The sequence below is a fragment of the Xiphophorus couchianus genome, chromosome 10 (assembly GCF_001444195.1).
Source record: "Xiphophorus couchianus chromosome 10, X_couchianus-1.0, whole genome shotgun sequence".
In the NCBI taxonomy this organism is placed as follows: Eukaryota; Metazoa; Chordata; class Actinopteri; order Cyprinodontiformes; family Poeciliidae; genus Xiphophorus; species Xiphophorus couchianus.
The window spans coordinates 14,777,137-14,796,516 of NC_040237.1; the positions used below are offsets into that span (position 1 = coordinate 14,777,137).

The 19,380-nt window shown below is 40.0% G+C and overlaps 1 protein-coding gene across 5 annotated transcripts; it reads left to right on the forward strand.

Annotated features, from left to right (window-relative positions):
• Positions 1–1,553: 1,553 nt before the first annotated feature.
• LOC114151746 (flocculation protein FLO11-like) lies at positions 1,554–9,683 on the forward strand. 5 transcript variants are annotated; one of them, XR_003596999.1, is made up of 6 exons: positions 1,554–1,568; positions 8,258–8,342; positions 8,761–8,830; positions 8,933–9,009; positions 9,276–9,340; positions 9,448–9,683. XR_003596999.1 is itself a non-coding variant. In XM_028029124.1 (6 exons), the coding sequence occupies exon 1, from the start codon at positions 4,658–4,660 to the stop codon at positions 7,283–7,285; it is 2,628 nt and encodes an 875-aa protein (XP_027884925.1). In that variant the 5' UTR covers positions 3,239–4,657; the 3' UTR covers positions 7,286–7,748; positions 8,258–8,342; positions 8,761–8,830; positions 8,933–9,009; positions 9,276–9,340; positions 9,448–9,683. The 5 variants fall into 5 exon arrangements, 3 of the variants coding, with proteins under 3 accessions (XP_027884925.1, XP_027884926.1, XP_027884924.1); XM_028029124.1 differs by lacking the exon at positions 1,554–1,568 and adding an exon at positions 3,239–7,748; XM_028029125.1 differs by lacking the exon at positions 1,554–1,568 and having other exon boundaries at positions 3,239–8,342; positions 8,933–9,050.
• The last annotated feature ends 9,697 nt before the right edge of the window (positions 9,684–19,380 follow it).

A 19,380-nucleotide genomic window follows, 5' to 3' on the forward strand; every position in this document is an offset into this window, starting at 1 on the left:
GTTACCCAGAGAACGCTCTTTTTCCTTCGTGGATTACACATTTTTCAATTTCCCAGAGGAAAATCCATGTCTTTGTGCAACAGATTTATTTATTTATTTATTTGTTTTTTGACTCGTTTAGTTTCTAAATTGAAACTTTTATAAGCAGTGACAAGTGGGTTGTTTCAAGGACAAACAACCCACACAAAAAAACGAGTTCTCGTTTTTTTGGGTGTTTAAATGTTATGTAAAGCAGCACACGCGTGTCACCCAATTACTTTGTGTGGCTCTAATTACATGCAGGTACAACGATGAGATGCTGGTTTTTGTAAGGGTTTTTTTTTGCCACAGCAAGAAGGATGTGAGGCTTCAGGTTCAGTGCAGAATTCAGTTTTATTTGAAAGTACGAGCTTTTGACCAAAACAGCTCTGGATATGAAGACTAAATAGAAACAAAAGGGAAAAAGTTATTTAAAAACCTGGATGTTATTCAGAATTAGATTTTTTTTTTAAATTAACATATTTTTCCGTTTTTTTGTTTGTTTGTTTCAAATGTTTTTGCAAAGTATTTTTCTGAAGCTGATTATGTAATTTGGATCAATAAAGTATTTTTGAATTGAATTCTTCTTTTTTGCGACAGAGAGAAGTTTTCTCATTTAAAGGTCCGAAACTGACATAGTTAAGAATGAAAGCAGAAATATAATGTCACACCAGTCGTGTAAGTTTTAAAAATGTCATTGGGGCGTGCTGTGGTGGCGCAGGGGTTAAGCACAACCCATATATAGAGGCCTTAGTCGTCGACGCGGCTGTCGCAGGTTCGATTCCCTGCCTGGCGACCTTTGCCGCATGTCTTCCCCCTTCTCTCATTACCCTCTTTTCTATCAATTCTCTGTCAAATAAAGGTCACTATAGCCAATAAAATCTTTAAAAAAAAATAAAAATAAAATAAAAAAAGGGGCGTGCTGTGGTGGCGCAGGGGGTTAGCACGCCCCACGCTTGGAGGCTTTAGTCCACGGCGCGGACTTCGCGGGTTCGACTCCCGGTCCCGACGACCTTTGCTGCATGTCTTCCCCCCTCTCCTCATCCTCCTTCCTGTCTGCCTACTGTAGAAAAAATACGAGCCACTAGCGCAGCAAAAACTCTTCGGAGAAAAAAAAATAAATAAATAATTTAAGTCATTACACTAGTTGGCCAGTAGGTGGCAGCATACGGAGTGATAAACAAGATAACGCGATACTTGTATTATCTGCGTTATTTGTGGTCCAAGTTCTCTCACGCGCCAGTGCGTGCGTTCGTCAATGAATGTCATGGAAACGACGTTAGCGTCCTCAAGCCTATAAATGACGCTGACCTTCTGAGTTCTTTCCCCTTTGCGACGGGACTTTTGAGAGAGACGCCTGAAGGAGCCTTTACAGCCTCGGAAGGTTTGAGCTTGTTGAAAAGTCTGCTGTGCAAAACTTGCTAAAGAAGCACTTGCTGAAATACGCACTTGCTGAAGAAACCCGTGGATAACAAACCTGCGACAGACGGTTCCTGGCCAGAAGAAGAAGAAGAAGGAGGAGGAGGACCAACAGGGTGACCAGCTGGAAGGTTAAAATCATTCTTCTATTATTTTTAATAAACGAAAGCAAATTATTACTAAGATATTAGTGACTTGTTTAGTTTATTTTGTGTTTGTGTGTGTTTTAAAGAAATACTGACTTCTGTAGAAGAAAAAGACAAGTAGCATTCTTTGCTAGCATAGATCGTTCTTAACTAATGAGCCTTTTTCTGAACTGAATTTCGCTGGAAATGTCAGGAATGTTAAACTGTGGTGTAGTGAGTCAATAAATATATGTATTTTACTTAATTATAGTTAAATTAGTTAAATTAAATGTCTCGAAAATGATCTTGGTTTTTGACCGTTATTTTTTGAAAAATGCCATGATAAACATTCCGTTTCCATGGATACGATAAATGAAATACGTTAAATATTTAATATTATTTTTGAAAAAACATTCAAAAGAATAGAATTAACTTTTATAATAGCCTATATTTTAATTGTTTAATTTAATTATTTCTTTCAAGAAAGGGACATGTTGATCTGATTTATATTATAATTTTTTTGCATAGCCAGGAAACATGAATTGATTTGAAAAAACAACAATGGTGATATTTAATCTAAGAGTATTCTTAGATTACTTTTCTTCTTTTTCATTTTTTTAAAAAAAGCCCAGAAAAACATATTTAGTTTCCATGGATACGTTGGTGACATTATTTAAAATGACTTCAATAAAAAATTAAGAAACACTTTTCAAACGTGTGCCTCCTACTATCTAATGATAGACTTTAATATATATGTTTAGTTTTATTACATGGTGAACTAAATTTAAAAGGAAAAAAAACATTATTTGAGTTGGTTAAAGTCAGCTTTGATGTTCATTTTTGGAAACTACAACTCTGTCTAGGAAAATATAATTAGCATTTTTGGGGTGCAACGTATTTGTGAGTTAATTGAATTTGTTTTGTGATTTATATGCTGGTTATTTGAAATTCTGGAAGATGTCAGTAATGCTGACTGGAGTTGTTTTGGTTTGAAAGAAGGTTTGGAACCAGCTTTTTGAAAAATGTTTGTCGTCTCCATGGATACATTGATTAAACAATAACACACAACTTTATTCTTAGAAAAGTCTTTAAAGAACAATCAATGTGTGCCTGTTGATTTCACAAAGTAACTAAATTATTTAGTTTATTGTAATTACTTAAGACCAGGAAAACCAGTGTTTTGCTCCATTGCATTTTAGTGACGTATCATTTTCAGAAGTTAGTTGAATGTTAACAGTGAATGTTAAAATTCATTAGAAACACATTGATCTCGGTTTCAGTGAATCCGGTTGTGATTAATTCGTTACTTAACATTTTTGGTGAGAATGTGGGGGTTTAACACTGCTTATCTGGTTTAAAAAGTTACTTCTGGTTTTAGAAGATCGGTTTTGATTTATTCAGATCTTTGGAATAAGAAGTCAGTGCCTGGACCAGGTTTCAGAAAATGCCTCAAAAACACATTTGGTCTCCTTGGACACGCTGCTTGAAATAAAACCTTAATGCTTGAATATTAGAAAAGTTTTTAGATATATATTTCTCCTGAACTATTTCTAAGTAGTTTAGGTTTAAACCTATTATTGTTTAGTTTTATTTTTCTAAGAAAGAGGAGTTTTGAATAATTAGTTGTTTATGAAATGCTGTGTTGGTCATTTGCATATTTGGAGCTGTAATATATTTTCACGCTGATTACGTTTTCAGAAAGAGTCGGCAATATTAATAGTGGTGTGGTGATTGGAAAACATTTTATTGTAGTTTGAGAGGATTACTTTTAGAGAATCCATTTTGTTGATGTTTTTGTCTCCATGGAGATGGTAATATTGAAAGAAGCATTTGGAGAAATATAATTGTGTGAACATTCATCTGAGTTTCTTGCTGGGTTGTGTGCAGCCATGATCTTCAGACTGATGTAATGAATTTCATAACACTACCTTCAACCATAACTGACCCATTTGGAGTAATATTAACATGTGATAATAAGACTTTGAGGCATCATGCACACATAAGGGATGCAGATTATTATTTTAATTATTTTATCTCCAGACAAAATATAATGGCCATTTTAACACTGGATATGGATCTCTAAAAAAATAAGCAATATTATTTTTGTAGGAGGGAACCCCTGGAAACGGAGGAAGGGCTACTTATGGTGGCCTGTTTATTTAGATCCCCAATCTTTAAACTTAATTAATTTTACAGGTGTACATTTCTGCTGTTGGCTATATGTGGGAGTATGAAGGTAGTACCGATGGGGTGTCAGACTAGCTGTCTTTGTGATTGTGAAAAATTGTGGTAGCTCAAAGGAATTTAGTTTGATTTACTACAATTAACATTTTGGTAATTTACAAATGCTATTGGAAACATATATTTTTAAACTTTGATACTTTTAAATATTAAAATTGTGTAAGCAGTGATTTAAGTGTAATAATTATGAATGGATAACATATCTTATCCCTGGCTATTGTTAAGAATGATAAATTGTACCTCAGCATCAAAGATTTGTGAGGATGGGTTGTTATATAAGGGTAAACTGAGTAACTTGTTGCAGTTTTATTTTATTCACACTAATGGAATAATATTAGATTACAGGTGTTTCATTAGCTATTAAGACATCCTAAACACACTTTATAGCTCTTTAATTTATGTTTCCAAATGTTTAAGAGTTTATGGTTAGGGGTGAATTACCAATAAGTCTAAATTTGATTTGTTGTCTCTAATGACTGATTGGTACCAAGGTGAAGCTGCAAGTTCGTTTGTCTGAGTGACGATGGTCCATACATGTTTGATCATTGAGTTTTAGAGTTTATTGTTGTGGTTTTTATGTAAAATTGTATTTTTTGCTGTTTTTTGTGACTAACGATAAGCTATATTTGTTTTATCTCTTAATTCCCGTCCTTATTGTATAATCATACACAATGGCATAGCAATAATATTGTTCATTAAATATATTCAAGGAAAACAAACACATTCACAAACCTGGGTTATTGTATTGTTGGTATTTCAGTGTTGTCTCTAAACATTGCTTTGGACTTTTGTGAAGGTCTGGATACTGAATTGTAGCTTTTTTTGCTTTGTTTCTTTCCTTCACAGCCCATACCATGGCGCTTCCAGCAGATGGATCCCCAATGTTGGAGGGACATCCAGATAATGGTAAGGATCACGGTAAGGTGTGGTCAAACGAAGCCGAGGAAGACGAGGTAGGTAATGCCGGTACTGCCGGCTCTAGTTGTAGTTCTTCTACTAGCTCTAGTGGTAACTCTTCTACCAGCTCAAGTGACGACGAGGCTGATAACGAAGACCAGGATGACTTTAAGTCCCGACTTTGTTTTGTCAAGGTCATTGTAGGAAAGCTTCAACAGTCATTGAAACATCACAATTCGACGGTTGTTCAGCGGGGCGCCGCTAAGAGTAGTTCAACAGTGGAGCGTGCCAGTGCTGCGTCACAGCTGCTTGAGATTCTTCCCCAAAATTTCAAATACAAACAAGACATTGGGGTAGCTCAGAAGCCTCAAGAAGACAAGGCTCCCTGTACTTCACTTGAATTCGCATCTGGACTTGACAAACAGGAAGAGCCCATTTTGCGTCCAGAGAACCCCAGACCTATCGGTACCTCGCAACATCATCAGGTAGGTTTGGAAGAGGACGGGGCTTCTTTGACTTCCGGCCGCGCCAGGAGCACTACACAGAAGGTGGATTCTGCGAAGGAACACGACCCACCATCAAAGCTTAGTTTTGGTACAGTGCTTCCTTCCAGCTTTAAATTCACATGTGGACTTGACAAACCAGAAGAGCCCATTTTGTGTCCAGAGGACTCCACTCCTGTCAGTGCCTCGCCACAACCTCTGGCAGGTTGGAGAAATTTAGTGGCTTCTTGTACTTCCGGCCGTGCCAAGAGAACGGCAAAGAAGTTGGATGATGTGAAGGAGGATGACCCACCATCAAAGCCTAGTTTTGGTACAGCGCTTCCTTCCAGCTTTGAAGTCACATCTGAACTTGACAAACCAGAAGAGCCCATTTTGCATCCAGAGGACTCCAGTTCTGTCAGTGCCTCGCCACAACCTCTGGCAGGTTGGAGAAATTTAGTGACTTTTTGCCGCGCCATTAGAATTCCAAAGAAGGTGGATGATGCGAAGAAGGATGACACACCATCAAAGCCTAGTGATCAGGTAGGTTCGAAAGAGGACGTGACTCATGCGACATCTGTGACTGGCATAAACGGAAAGAGGACCAGGGACACTGTTGCTAAAGAGGAGCCCCCAGCCAAGAGGAGTAAGGACACTCTTGCTGAAAAGGAGCTCCCTGCCAAGAAGACCAGGGACAGTGTTACTGAAGTGAAACTCCCAGCCAAGAGGACCAGGAATAGTGATGATGCTAGACAGGAGCCCTCTGCCAAGAAGACCAGGGACAGCATTACTGAAGTGAAACTCCCAGCCAAGAGGACCAGGAATAGTGATGATGCTAGACAGGAGCCCTCTGCCAAGAGGATCAGGGAGAATCAAACTGACTATGTGCTCCCCTCCAAGAGGACCAGGGACAGTGTTGCTGAAGAGGAGCCCCCAGCCAAGAGGACTAGAGACACTGTTGCTAAAGAGGAGCTCCCAGCCAAGACGGCACAGTGGTATAATGAAGATCCCATTTGGGACGAGGTCCTTCAAAGTATCGGCAGAAGGATGGCATGGAGATATGGTAAAGAATGGGAGGACGAGCCCATTCCGTCAACCCCTCTGTTCATTCCATACCGAAAGACAGACCATGAAGATCCTATTCTGTTATCCCCTGTCCTCAGTCCCTCCCCAAGGACAGCGTGTGAGGATCCTGGTCTGTCATCCCCTGTCCTCAGTCCCTCAACAAGGACGTCGTGTGAGGATCCTGGTCTCTCATCCCCTGTCCTCAGTCCCTCACCAAGGACGTCGTGTGGGTATCCTGGTCTGTCATCCCCTATCCTCAGTCCCTCACCAAGGACGTCGTGTGGGGATCCTGGTCTGTCATCCCCTGTCCTCAGTCCCTCATATAGAATGGCGCGTAAACTTCCTGTTTTGTTATCCCCTATCCAAAGTCCCTCACCAAGGACAGCGTGTGAGGATCCTGGTCTGTCATCCCCTGTCCTCAGTCCCTCATATAGAATGGCGCGTAAACTTCCTGTTTTGTTATCCCCTATCCACAGTCCCTCACCAAGGACAGCGTGTGAGGATCCTGGTCTGTCATCCCCTGTCCTCAGTCCCTCATATAGAATGGCGCGTAAACTTCCTGTTTTGTTATCCCCTATCCACAGTCCCTCACCAAGGACGTCGTGTGGGGATCCTGGTCTGTCATCCCCCGTCCTCAGTCCCTCGTATAGAATGGCGCGTAAACTTCCTGTTTTGTTATCCCCTGTCCACAGTCCCTCACCAAGGACAGCGTGTGAGGATCCTGGTCTGTCATCCCCTGTCCTCAGTCCCTCATATAGAATGGTGCGTAAACTTCCTGTTTTGTTATCCCCTATCCACAGTCCCTTACGAGGGACGATGCAAGAGGATCCTTTTCTCTCATCCCCTGACGTCAGTCCTTCACCATCAACACACCGTGAAAATCCAACTTTGTCATCCCCTGACTTCCGTTTCCGGATGGAGACTGAAAAGGACAAAGAAGAGGAACCAACACCTTCAACATCTGGTGGAACGACAGCAAGAGCGAGTTCCAGACACGTGTGGTTTAGACCTCGCTACGTTTTAAGTGACTCTGATTAGATTGGGATCCGTAAAAACTGAAGACCTATTTGGGAAGTCACATTAGGACATCATCATTTCTCTGTTTTTTGGGGTTTTTTAAAATTAAAGCCAATGGGTTTCTAGCAAGCCCGTGGAAGCCTTACGTAGCGCCTTGCACCGGGGCTGTTCTTTATCCCGCTGCTAGATGTAGCATTTTAGATGGTGAGGATCCTGGCAGGTCTGAGGAAGCCTTAGGTAGCGCCTTGCACCGGAGTTTTCTTCATCTTTGCGATTTCTTCTCAACTCCCCCATGTTTCAGGGTGAAATAGCGGTTCTTCCCCACGCTGTGCTCTCCGATATAGTAAATTGTTCTTTCCTGTTCCTCCACTAATCCAGTCTCCAAGTTTTTAATCTTTCAGGTTTTAGCTGCTCATCGCTGGATCCTTTCGTCGTCGTCCATGTGGTTCCTGTCCTTCTGGACCCCTTGTTTTTCACGCTGCTCGTACGTTTTTCCACATTCACATGATACTGCTTGCCTCCTGCTGGTGGTGGGGACCATCAGCTTTACTAAATAAAAGTAGAAATAGAAATTCACTATTAGTAATTTAGAAACTGTTCAACCATGTAGAGTTAAAGTTTACATTAAGTAAGGAATGCTTGCCTGACAACATGTTGTATTAGAAACCAAATTAAAGCATCAGGACAATAAGAAATTAGAAGACAAAGGAGAACATAGACAGAATTTATGATTGAAGGATTTAATTAAAAGTTTTTATTCAGAGAGACACTAGAGAACAGGATCGGAGGAAAGGAAATGTAGAGCATGTGGAGTAAAGTTTTATGTAGATAAACTATTAATCTCATGAAACAAATAGTTTATATGGCTAACAGCATGTTCATGTGTTGCAACACAGCAAAATCACAGAAGATGAATAGACATTAAAAAAATACCAAACTAGTCTCTGGTTCGGGTTCAGACTTCTCAGATCTCTGATTCTCTGGTCGTCCCAGGTTGGATCTCCTCCGCCTGTAATCCTCCACCTTCAGCACCACCAGTCAGGTGGAGGAAGATAAGAGAACCCAGTTGACAAAAAAAGTAAGAAACTTATTTTCATTTTAAATATGGAAGAAATTGAGGTCAAATTTCAAAATTGTTCTTCCTTCTGTTCACGTATATTCTATTTGTTAACCCTGTTGTCTTTTCTCTGGATTTCATTTCTACATCAACTCATGTCACATGACATGAGTTGACCAACAATTAAAGCAGAAGACCAGCTCCGCCTGTAATCCTCCACCTTCAACACCACCAGTCAGGTGGAGGAAGATAAGAGAACCCAGTTGACTAAAAAAAGTAAGAACATTTATATCTACACAATATGATTAATCATTTCAAATATAGCTGCGGAGAGCTGAGCTGAAAGTTAGAAACTGTCTGCTGTCCATGCATATTTTCCTCCTTCACTTTATCTTCTCTCTTTATTTCATTTCTCTGTGAACTCATGTGATGACTGGAGTTGACCAACAATTAAAGCAGAAGACCTGCTCCACCTGCTGATCTACTGGTTGTAACAGCTTGTGGGAAAGGTGAGGAGATGATGATGACTTTGATCAGAAAATCTCTTTCAATAATCTGTCATTTAGACAGAGATTAAGGAATGTGTGTCTGATCATGTGATGATTCCCCAGCATCACTGGACCAATCAGGCGAGAGAAGACAGAGAGGACTGAGGACTGAAACGAAAATACTCTGCCTGCCAAAAAAGGTAGACGATCCAGTGGCCCCAGGTTTACACACCATCTGTTGGTACTAAATACATTTTTTACAACCTTAACTTTTCTATAGTTGAGATTATTTTCTTAATTATTCAAGAATTGAAACCTTGGTTTTCCTTCCTGTTAGATCATATAAGCAAATAAAAGAAACAAATTTTAATGTGTAAAAAGTTTATTTACAGTGAGCAACGCTACAACACTTTTATACATACAGTGCAGTAAACAATTCTCATTAAATTCCCCCCCGTTGTGACAGGTTTGAGGCAGACCGACCGCTGGGGAGATGGACCTCACCTGACACCATTACTCTGGATGTAACAGGTAGGTGAGCAGAAACTGAAGCTGCTGAGACATCTCAGAAAAGTTTCAGCATTTCATAACGTGCGTTGGACTTTGCGTTTCTCAAGTTTGTTCTTCTGTTTCCTTAGCTCGACTCTGCTGTCAAAACATCAATGACTCGAGAAGCGGACAGCGAGATTTCTGGTGCCTGGCTGGAGACGAGATTCTGATTATTCAAGAGCCAAAACAAAATGTCAGAATAAATAGTTAGAAGGCAGATTTGTTTTCTATTTGTTGTTGTTTTTATTATTAATGCTCCACGACACAAAATGTATCACTGCTGTAACTCTTGAGTTTAATAAAATGTTCTTCTTTCAATCTGTTATTTCTGAAGTCTTTTTTTTTTTTTTTTTTTACCATAATCATTTTTGGAAACATTATATATTAAAGGAACGCCCACATTTTTAATAGAACTTCATGACTGATCAAAGCACAAACTGGAGAACAGGATTAAAAGAAATGTATTTGTTTTAGTAAGTGTTAATTAATTTGTAGTTACATCAATACAAAATTCACATCTTAAAAACTAACACAAGCCAGTCACACTGAAGAAGTATCCTGATGTTGACCTTCGACCCTTAGCTTCAAGTGATTCACTGAAAGGTTGGGTAGAAATGTTACCCAGAGAACGCTCTTTTTCCTTCGTGGAGTCATAACCCATGAAACAAACTCAAAGAACTGGAAGCTAAACCAGTTGGTGGATCATGTCGGTCAACTCCAAGGTACAAAAACCGATCGCCTTTAAAGCTTCACAGCTCTGACTCTTACTTCTGAAAACCTTTCCTCCAGTTTGAGCCGAGACTGTGGAGAATTTTTTTTTACTGCCTGCTGCTGCTTCTTCAGTTGCTGTTAATCAGAGTGACAAACAGGAAACGTGAGCAGAGAGAGACGGCGCCAGTCAGGACGGCTTTCACCAGCAACACCTTCCAGTTGCCCGGCATGAAGACATGAGACGGACATTACTGACAAAATAATCTATTACAATAAGAGTTTGGCTGAAATATTTTTGCAATGACTGAGAAATATGGAAAAATAAACAAAAACAACCAGACTTAATGATGATAAAGCTACACTGTGGTCAACAAAGAACCAAGACAGAAGCTACCATCCCTTAAGTCATTGCATTGTTACGTAACTTTATGTGGATTCTTTCAAACTAAGATGTTAAAATACATTCGACTCATGAGACAAGATGAGACATGATCGTAGGTTGGTAAGAACAAGGCGGGAAATTAGCTAAATTTGGAGAAAATGAGAAATCACCACTTTTCTGCTCACATGAACGGAATTACGGTTTCACAAATCATAAAGTGTTTTTGTTTTTGCTTTTTTTTTTTTTTTCAAAGAATTTGTCATCAAACCATGATTCAGTCCAGGTTTGAGGACGGCGGACTCTCAGTATTCACAAAAGTTAGGGACCACATGATTAGCTGAAATCTGTGAAGACCTGAAACCACCTCAGAAAACATGTAGAGCTGCCAGTTTTAGTAGCGGTCCGTCCCCGGCCCTTTCTGGTTGCTGCAGCGAGACGTACTTGGATTTATGTGCAAGGTGAGCACAATGTGTAAATAAAACATGTCAAAGCAGGAAGTTTTCCTTTTTAACGTCTCCAAACATACATTTTGGAGAGTATGTAGTTAACTAAAAAAAGAACCAACTGGTGTGAAATAAAAGTTTAGGTAGACACAAAAGGTTTTTTTATGGAGGCAGCCCAGCACCCAATAGAATGACCCAATCAAAGTCCAGAGCTAATCTCAGCTGGCCTGGAAGCAGATGTGCGGTCATTCTAGACGAGCAAACGGCCTCTCAGGCGTGGCCCCTCGTGACGACGGCAGCCACGCTCCGCACACGCAAGCTAATTCTGCATTGTGTGGCGACTCTCTATGAAGAATCACTTATTTTCTGAGAAAAATCCAATCAAGTCATTTGAAAAGCTTCCGCCACTTTTCAAGCCTCTGCCGGTTGTGGTTTCGGTGGCCTGGGAGTTGCAGAGAGGATGAGGACCTGATCTGGGGTCAGGGCACCCGGCGACTGCAGGCTTTAGAGGCCTCCTTTTGCCCGGGTGCCCCATCTGTTTCATTAGCCAGCCCTCCTCCTGTTCTCTAATTAAGATGAGGTTCAGGAGAGGGTGTGAGCCTCACGTTGGGGGCGGGGAACGATGGCGCGGGTCGCCGGGTACCCCTGAAATATGATTGACCGCCCCCACCAGTAAAGAAAGAAACAAAAAAAAAATCTGAAAGATGAAAAAGTCAGTAAATTGTCATCACGAAGGTCTCAGTCATGTTTCAACTACTCATATCAGACATAGATTAGCGTTTTGTCCACACTGATGGTCGATGAAGGAAATGCTCCTTTTGTTCTTTAGCAACGGCCATTGTTGATTATTTAAATAAAAAATTAATGGGACATCACATATTAACTTACATTTACATGTAAATACATGAGATTATAGCCAAGTGGCTAATTTCCATCTCTATGTTGACGGCAGGTTGATGTACATGATATTTAGTAATAATAGGGAAAAACAGCCTCAGATTACTGGGCAAAAAATCTCTTCATGAAGTGGCAAGAGGGGTATTTAAACAGTTTTTTGCAATTTGTAGTCTATAACGATTCAATAAGTTTGGTTTTTGAGTGGATTAGCTGCATAGCGTTAGCAAAAAAATAGAGTTGTATACAGTTAAGCTATGCTAAGCTAAATAAGCTAATCGTTTAGCTCCCTGAGCCACTGAAACAAACAAATCTACTGCATAGTTTCCACTGACTAAGCAGATCCATGTGTTTTGTTTGGTTAAATAAATAGTTTGTCATTCAAGTTTTGACCCATTTTTTTTTATTGTAATTTAAAACTGCACTGCATTCAGTTGAAATTGTAATTTTAGCGTTCCACCCATGTACCCCCGTCCAAAACAAAAGAAGAAAAAAAATGTCCCTGCTTCCCGGAAAGGCGGCATTCCTGTCATGCAGCTCCTGCATAAAAGCCCCAGACCTAATGACCCCACCCTAATTGCACAGTGTCAATATTGTTGCATTTGGATTCCCACAGCTCTCATATAATATGCACAGGGAGGAGATGGCTCATCAGAACTCAATACCTTGAAGCTCCAGCAAGGTGGCCGTGGCTCACCAGCACCGATATCGCATTGCACTGTGTCAACATGCTTCAGGTTTCACAGTCGTTTGTGATTTTCACATTTTGTTGTTTTGATGATTTCTTTTGTGATGGAGGCAGCAGCCAGAAGAATAAAATATACTGTATGTAGTTATGTGGGACACGTTTAGCCCATTTCTGACACACGAACGGAAGTTTTTGTACAGTCACTTTACCGTGATCGTTTAGGACGGATGATAGTTCGGAATTATGCAGCAGGACGACGATCCAGACAGATATACACACCAAGCTCACCTTTTAATGGCTAAAAAAGAAAAACAGAAGGAAAGTTTTAGAGTCTAGTCAAAGTCTTGAGTTATATCCACATGAGATGATGTGGCATGACGTTAAACATGGGAGGAAACCCTCCATCGTTTCTTCTTCAGCAAAGAAGAAAATTTGATTTTAAGAGAGATATAGTTCTTCACGTAGCTTGGTGAAGCTTTGTATCTCTTAATAAAGAAATAATGTTGACGTTATTTGTTTTATAGCTGCTTTTTGTATTTGGTCAGATTGTCTGTGTTTATTTAGTTTTTTTTAACATTTCTTTGATGATCTGAAACAAGAAAATGACACAAAAACAAAAAAGGAAAGAAATTGTAAGTGGGCAAATAACCTTGTTTTCATAAGAGCATCTCACAGGTTGATTCATTTGTGTTTTCATGAACCAAATTAACATTTCTGTGACTGTAGGTAAAGCTAAAACTCCATGTTTGCTTTAGCGATCCGTGTACTATCTAACAATCTATCTGTATTCATGCAGAAATAAGATCCTATCTGCTGTAGATAAGACACTGGCTACACATAACTTCTTGACAGAACCCATCTTTTAAAAAAAATCCGATTTGAAAATCCTTTTTCTGTAGAGTTTCAGCTCCGTGCGATATGCCGCCATACTAATTGGTCCTGATAACGAGATTCTTTTGCAACGACCAAGAAATGATTGAGTTCTTTCCGTTTCAGTGGTTAAAAATCAGACTGGTCTATAAGAAAAGCAACAAGGCAACACATTGACCAAGTGTCTGACATTGGACATTGACGTTAGCACCACTGTATCGACAGGCAATCACTGGAGAGCCTCAAACATTATTAACATCTCCTACAGGGCAGCGAACATTTTTTTTACACTCCAAGACAGATTCGTTAGTAAAAGTCATTAAGTCTAAAAAAAGAAAAAAAAAAAGTACTCTAAGCGCTGCACTCAAATTAATCCTATTCCATTTCTTTTGGTACAGAAGTTCAGCATTTGAGCTTATTTTCATATAAGTATATATTTTTTATATTTTCTTTTTTGCTTACTAATTTAACTGTCAAGGCTGATTTAAAAATCTCTAGTTACATAAGTGCGTGTTCAGGAACCCCCTCTATCTTAAGGTCATTAGAAACATTAGTGTGTTTTGTCTCCAAAAGAAATAAAACCAAAGGATTGAACATGAAAGCTTATAAAATCCAGCGGGCGCTGCAGTTTTATTCTCCCAAATGCGTTTACTGTGGTAAAGGGAGATATTTTTAACGTGAGACACGCCGGATCCGTGATTTGCGGGGATTTGTGAGAGATTAAGGAAAAGTTTCCTTTAAGATTGAATATGTGTAATCTTTACAGCAGATTTAGGGATTAGGAAGACTTCTGAAACAACAACAAAAAAAGAAAAAAGAAATCACGATGACATGTGATGCTGCGATTATTCCTTGACAGAACCTCTTAATCCCGTACAGAGTCTAGGATGTTAACTTTGTCAACTTTTTTTACTTTAGTTTGCTGTGTGCAGAGTATCTGAAGGATTTCATACGATGAAGGAACTCATACTTTGTTTAAGAATAGCTTAGAAGGCAAATATGGTTTTTGTCAAAAGTGTTTGCCCTTACAAGCACATTTTTGGTAAGAATTTGCTCGTGTTTACACGGTAAATGCTGGGATAGTCAGGAAGAAGAGCTGTGTTTGGTACCAACTTCATAAACCTTATGGATGTATAATTTGAGTTGTGGAAGAGACCCACATTTCTCCCTTCAGGAAGCTGCTCCTAGGGAGACCCAGGGCCTTGTCGGGCCTTGAAGGACATTAAGGGTGCATTAATGCCAGTTCGCATTAATCTAACTCAGTGATGCCCAAAGTGGGTCCTGGAGGGCCGGCATCCTGCAAGTTTTAGTTCTCTCCCTGGTGGTAGTAGCAACCTTTTCAGCAGGTCAATGTTCTTCTTAGACCTTCTAATAAGCCATCATTGGATCCAGGTGCGTTAAACCAGGGAGAGAACTAAAACACGCAGGATGCCGGGCCCTCCAGGACCCACTTTGGGCACCTCTGATCTAACTCTACTTCATTTGCCTAGAAAGTCCGGTTTGTATGGAGAGGTGTGAATGTGCGATTGAACTCTGATGCGGGCCAAAAAAGTGAACTCTGGTCCGTCTAAACCAGGGGTGGGCAACTCCAGGCCTCGAGGGCCGGTCTCCTGCAACTTTTAGATGTAGCTCTACTTCCACACACCTGAATCAAATAATCAGGTCATTAGCAGGACTCTGGAGAACTTGACTGCACTTAGAAGGTGATTCAGCTGTTGGATGGAAGTGTGTTGCCCTGTTTGTTCACTCCTTTTGTGTTGTAGTTCCTGTATCTATTCCTGTTCTTTGTATATTTGGATTTCGCTTTCTTAGATGAGTGTTATTACTTCACTCCTTCATTTGTTTTGAGTCTCAGTTCAGCTTCTTTGTGCTAATTATGCACATGTAGTTCTCTGGCTTTATTGTTCATAGTTTCTGTCCGTTACTCTGCTGATCATTTTGCCATGTGATTCCCTGTAAGTTGTCCTTTTAGTTTCTTTGTTAAACTCTGCCAGAATCTCTGCATAACAGAAATATTCCCTGACAAATCATATAGTTTGAAACCAGATTCCTCCATCTCTTACTGTTACTTAAACATACGTTAATTATTTATCTTTTCTTTCCTCCATAGCAAGCAATTAACTGCCTCTATGTCTTAGGAAAGACAAGTAGCTTTCTGCCCGTTCGGAAGGTTGTTGGTTTAATTCCAGCTTCCATGTCCTTTGTCAAAACACTAAACTCAGTCTGTAAGTAGACGTGTAAATATGAAGACGGTATTTGATATAGGTCACATGGGCAGATGCCTAGGGTGGCATGAGCACCGGATGGAAGAATAAAATGCATCTATCAGTTCTTTCCTGAACAGGTTTTCTATTGCTTTTAAGCATATCTGATCAGAGGGAGTAAGCACCCTAAAAAGCCCCGGAACAGGTACCTGGGAAGTATCTTGATCAGATACCTAAAACCATCTGAACAGACTCCTTTAGATTCTCCAGGCTCCCCATGGACTCTGGAACTCTTCACAAGAATGTCATTTTGTATTTTAGATCACGTTCTTTTTGTCACAATCCATATGTCGCTACCTTAGACGAGAGCCGGGAACGCAGACGGAACAGTAAAATGAGAGAGTCAGCCTTTTCCTTCACCCTGGCATCACCTCCCAGTTTACTATAAAACCACTTATCCATCTCCCATTGCTTGTGAACAAGACACCAAGATACACAAACTTTGACTTTGGCCAGAAAACAGCCGTCGACTAAGAAGAGGCGATCCTCCAAGACATGGATGTAGAAGTGTTGCACTAAATTCTCAGAAATGGTAAATGGTTTGTACTTGTTTAGAGCTTTATCAAGTCCAGAGGAAGTCAAAGTGCTTCACACCGGGCCCTCTGGCCACCACCAGGAGGCAAGGTGGGTGAAGTGTCTTGCCCAAGGACACATCGACTAAGACAGACGGTGGGCAACCCACTGATTATGGGACGAACTCCTACCACCATGGTCCCGATGTGTCTGCTTATAGGCATTACTCCAAATCTGTAGCTCCTCTAGCCATTAAGATAAGTAATCGCAAGTTTTGTTAGACTTTACCATCTGAACCCAACAATCCTGCTCAGATCAGCGTATTACACCTATCAGACTTCTTTGCCCCACCCGTATCCAACTTTGTACCATTGTCTAGATAACTGTCCACAAAGATCTGTAAATCCACCACCTGACATCATTTCCATTAAAAGTACTCCAAAAAAAATTTAGGGAGGTAAACGGACATCTTGCGCATGTGGGTGGACTAATAAACGATTAGCCTTTCGATGTTAGGAAAAGGTTAAAATGACCAAAATGATTTAAGCGTCCAGAAAGTGCAGGCTAAATGAAACAGAAGAGAACGTGTTTTTATTTATACGTTGCAAGCTGGGATACTAATATCCAAAGCAATAAGAAGGGATTGACAAAAGAGACATTATACTAATGCTCATTGGAGCAGTAAAGCCTGCCTCCGTCCAATATTTTAAAGCAAGAGCCGGCCCCTCTGGTGTTGTAACTGAAAGCTTAGGGAATCATTACCATGGCCTCTCCATAACCTCAATAAGTCAGGTTAGTGTCAATAACCTGGCCTTTAAAAATTGATAAGACGTTCCCATTTATAAGTCATGTCTTGCATTTAGTAAGCATCAACCCTGGGTATCGCTTCAGGACTATCATCTTCCTGATGTTTGGGCTTTATCTACATATTACTCACAAAAGAGCGCAGACAGATGATTGAGAGAAACTATTAGGCTTAGATCATTCGCTAAAACGGCTGCACACCTCAGTGCTTTTCTGTTTGATTTACCTTCGAGCAAAAATAAATCTGGCAGTTTCATGGCTCGCACGGTACGGGCGCGCTCTCCAACCATCAGCGTAGTCCTGTTAAACACTAAGTCATACATGGGGGGGCCAGACCGGAGCCCCATCATCTCACGCGCGGCGAATGATGATGGTGACATATGGAAATGTGTCCGATCAAAATGCCAATTTGGAGAATCCGGCAGAGTTCTTTAAAAAAAATAAAAAAATAAAAAAATTCTTGTTTGACACATGGAAATGTCACAGAGCTGCATTTATTCATGTGGACATTAGAGGAGCATTCCTGTCCCGAGGACCCCGGGGACAAAAGAGGTGCTCCCCTGAGGAGAGTGACCTGGAGGACACACTCGCGCTTACCAGCTGGACTAGACACCAACCCCCCACTTCCACAGCCCCAAACTCACATACATGAGCAGCAGAAAACTCCCTGATTGGACCTGCTGAATTTACTTTACATTTAAAGCTGGCCAAGGTTTGTGACATGCGTCAGCTTTAGAGATCGGACGTGGTTTTACAGGGAATGTGTTTATTTTTGATGCAGATCTTGGGGGGGAATAGATGACAATAGGTTATAATTAAAACAATCAGAAATATTTATTGAGTTTTATTTATACATATCCCAGTGTCGGATAAAAAGAAACACTCCAGCACAAGGAAGAGGAAGAAGAGGAAAACCTGCCACCATGCAGAACTGTCATAAGTGCTGCTGCCATCTAGTGGACATGTCTGTGAATTACAATCATTTTCTGAAAGTAGGAATAATAATTATCCAATTTTAAGTTAATACATGAAGAAAATGAAATATTTAACTTTCCAACAGAATTCCTATTTGCAATTTAACCAATCTGATTATAAAATCAAAGGAAAACGCTCGTACGTCTTGTCCTGTGGCCTGCAGCATTTCTGATGTTAAAGTTTGTCCAATACAGATGATTCTGCTCCAGTCATTTATATATATATATATATATATATCACAAAACAGACCATTTCTTATCGCACATTCAGAAAAAAGTAATGAGCTCCTCAATAACTTAAATACCTGCAAAGGCGCCACACCTGAATAAAATAATTAGGTCATTAAGGCTCTGGAAAACTGATCTACACAAGGAGGAGGTAATTAAGCCATTTCATTCCAGTGTTTTGTACCTGTGGAACATCTAAAAACTGTAGCTCTGCGGCCCTCAAGGACTGGAGTTTGAGACCCCTGTTCTAGAGGTTAAATAGATATTATAAGGGCTTAATTAGTAAAATGGCAGCAAATTTTCTTTTTTCATAACTTCATAACCAGCAACTTTCTCTCCTCTGGTCTGTTTAGCAGCTACAGTCTCAGATCAGCTCAGCCCTGAGTGACTGTCAGTAGCAGAAACAGCAACTTTATATGTGTTGGGGAAAATATAATTGCTTTGCATCGTCCCCATGTGATGGCAATGATACAGTAGGATCCAATAAAAGTCTTGATTAATATGGGTTGTTGCTATGTTGTTGTACGGTGTTTTAAGATCTTGTTCAATGTGCCCTTTTTTAACTTTGAGCCCCTGCCCCTCCAAAGGTCTCTGCATGGCCCTGGTTTTAAAGGTCTCACATCTTGCAAGATCAGAGGATTGCCTATTCAGGCTGCTTTACTTGTTCTTAATTGTTCAAGTCAGTAAATCTGACCAGTGGATAATGGTTCTGGATGCATCACATTCTCAGAGGAAATAAGAAAATTGTAAGACTGAAAGCAACAAACTTTATTCGTATATTTAAGTTAAGTTTCCTCACTGTCATAAGCAAAACATTTTCAGTTGTATACGTTCCTTGTTGCCATGACGTCCCACAGGTTCTTTTCTGTTAAGTTCCAAGAAAGTTCAATTGTTTGTCAACGAAGATCTTGTAAGATCTTATAATGTTGTCCTTGTTATTTTTTTAAATCTGATCATTGCCATTGCAGACTTATATTAAAAATGACCAGTGTTGTATAGTAACAAAGTAAAAATACTTCACTACTTTACTTAAGTATATTTTGGAGTACTTCATACTTTCCTCGAGTATGAACATTTTTGATGACTTTCACTTTTACTTCACTATATTTCCGAACTTAATTGCGTACTTTTACTCCGATACATTTTCAATGTGTGGTTTAGTTACTCGTTACAAAAAAGCGAGAGAGAGAAACAAAGTGTTTTGACCCCACCTACTGATTAGCAAGTAGCAAGTAGGCTACCGAACAAAGT

Excerpts from the sequence above, each read along its gene's own strand:
- LOC114151746 (XM_028029125.1), top strand. The coding sequence starts at position 4,658 with ATGGCGCTTCCAGCAGATGGATCCCCAATGTTGGAGGGACATCCAGAT.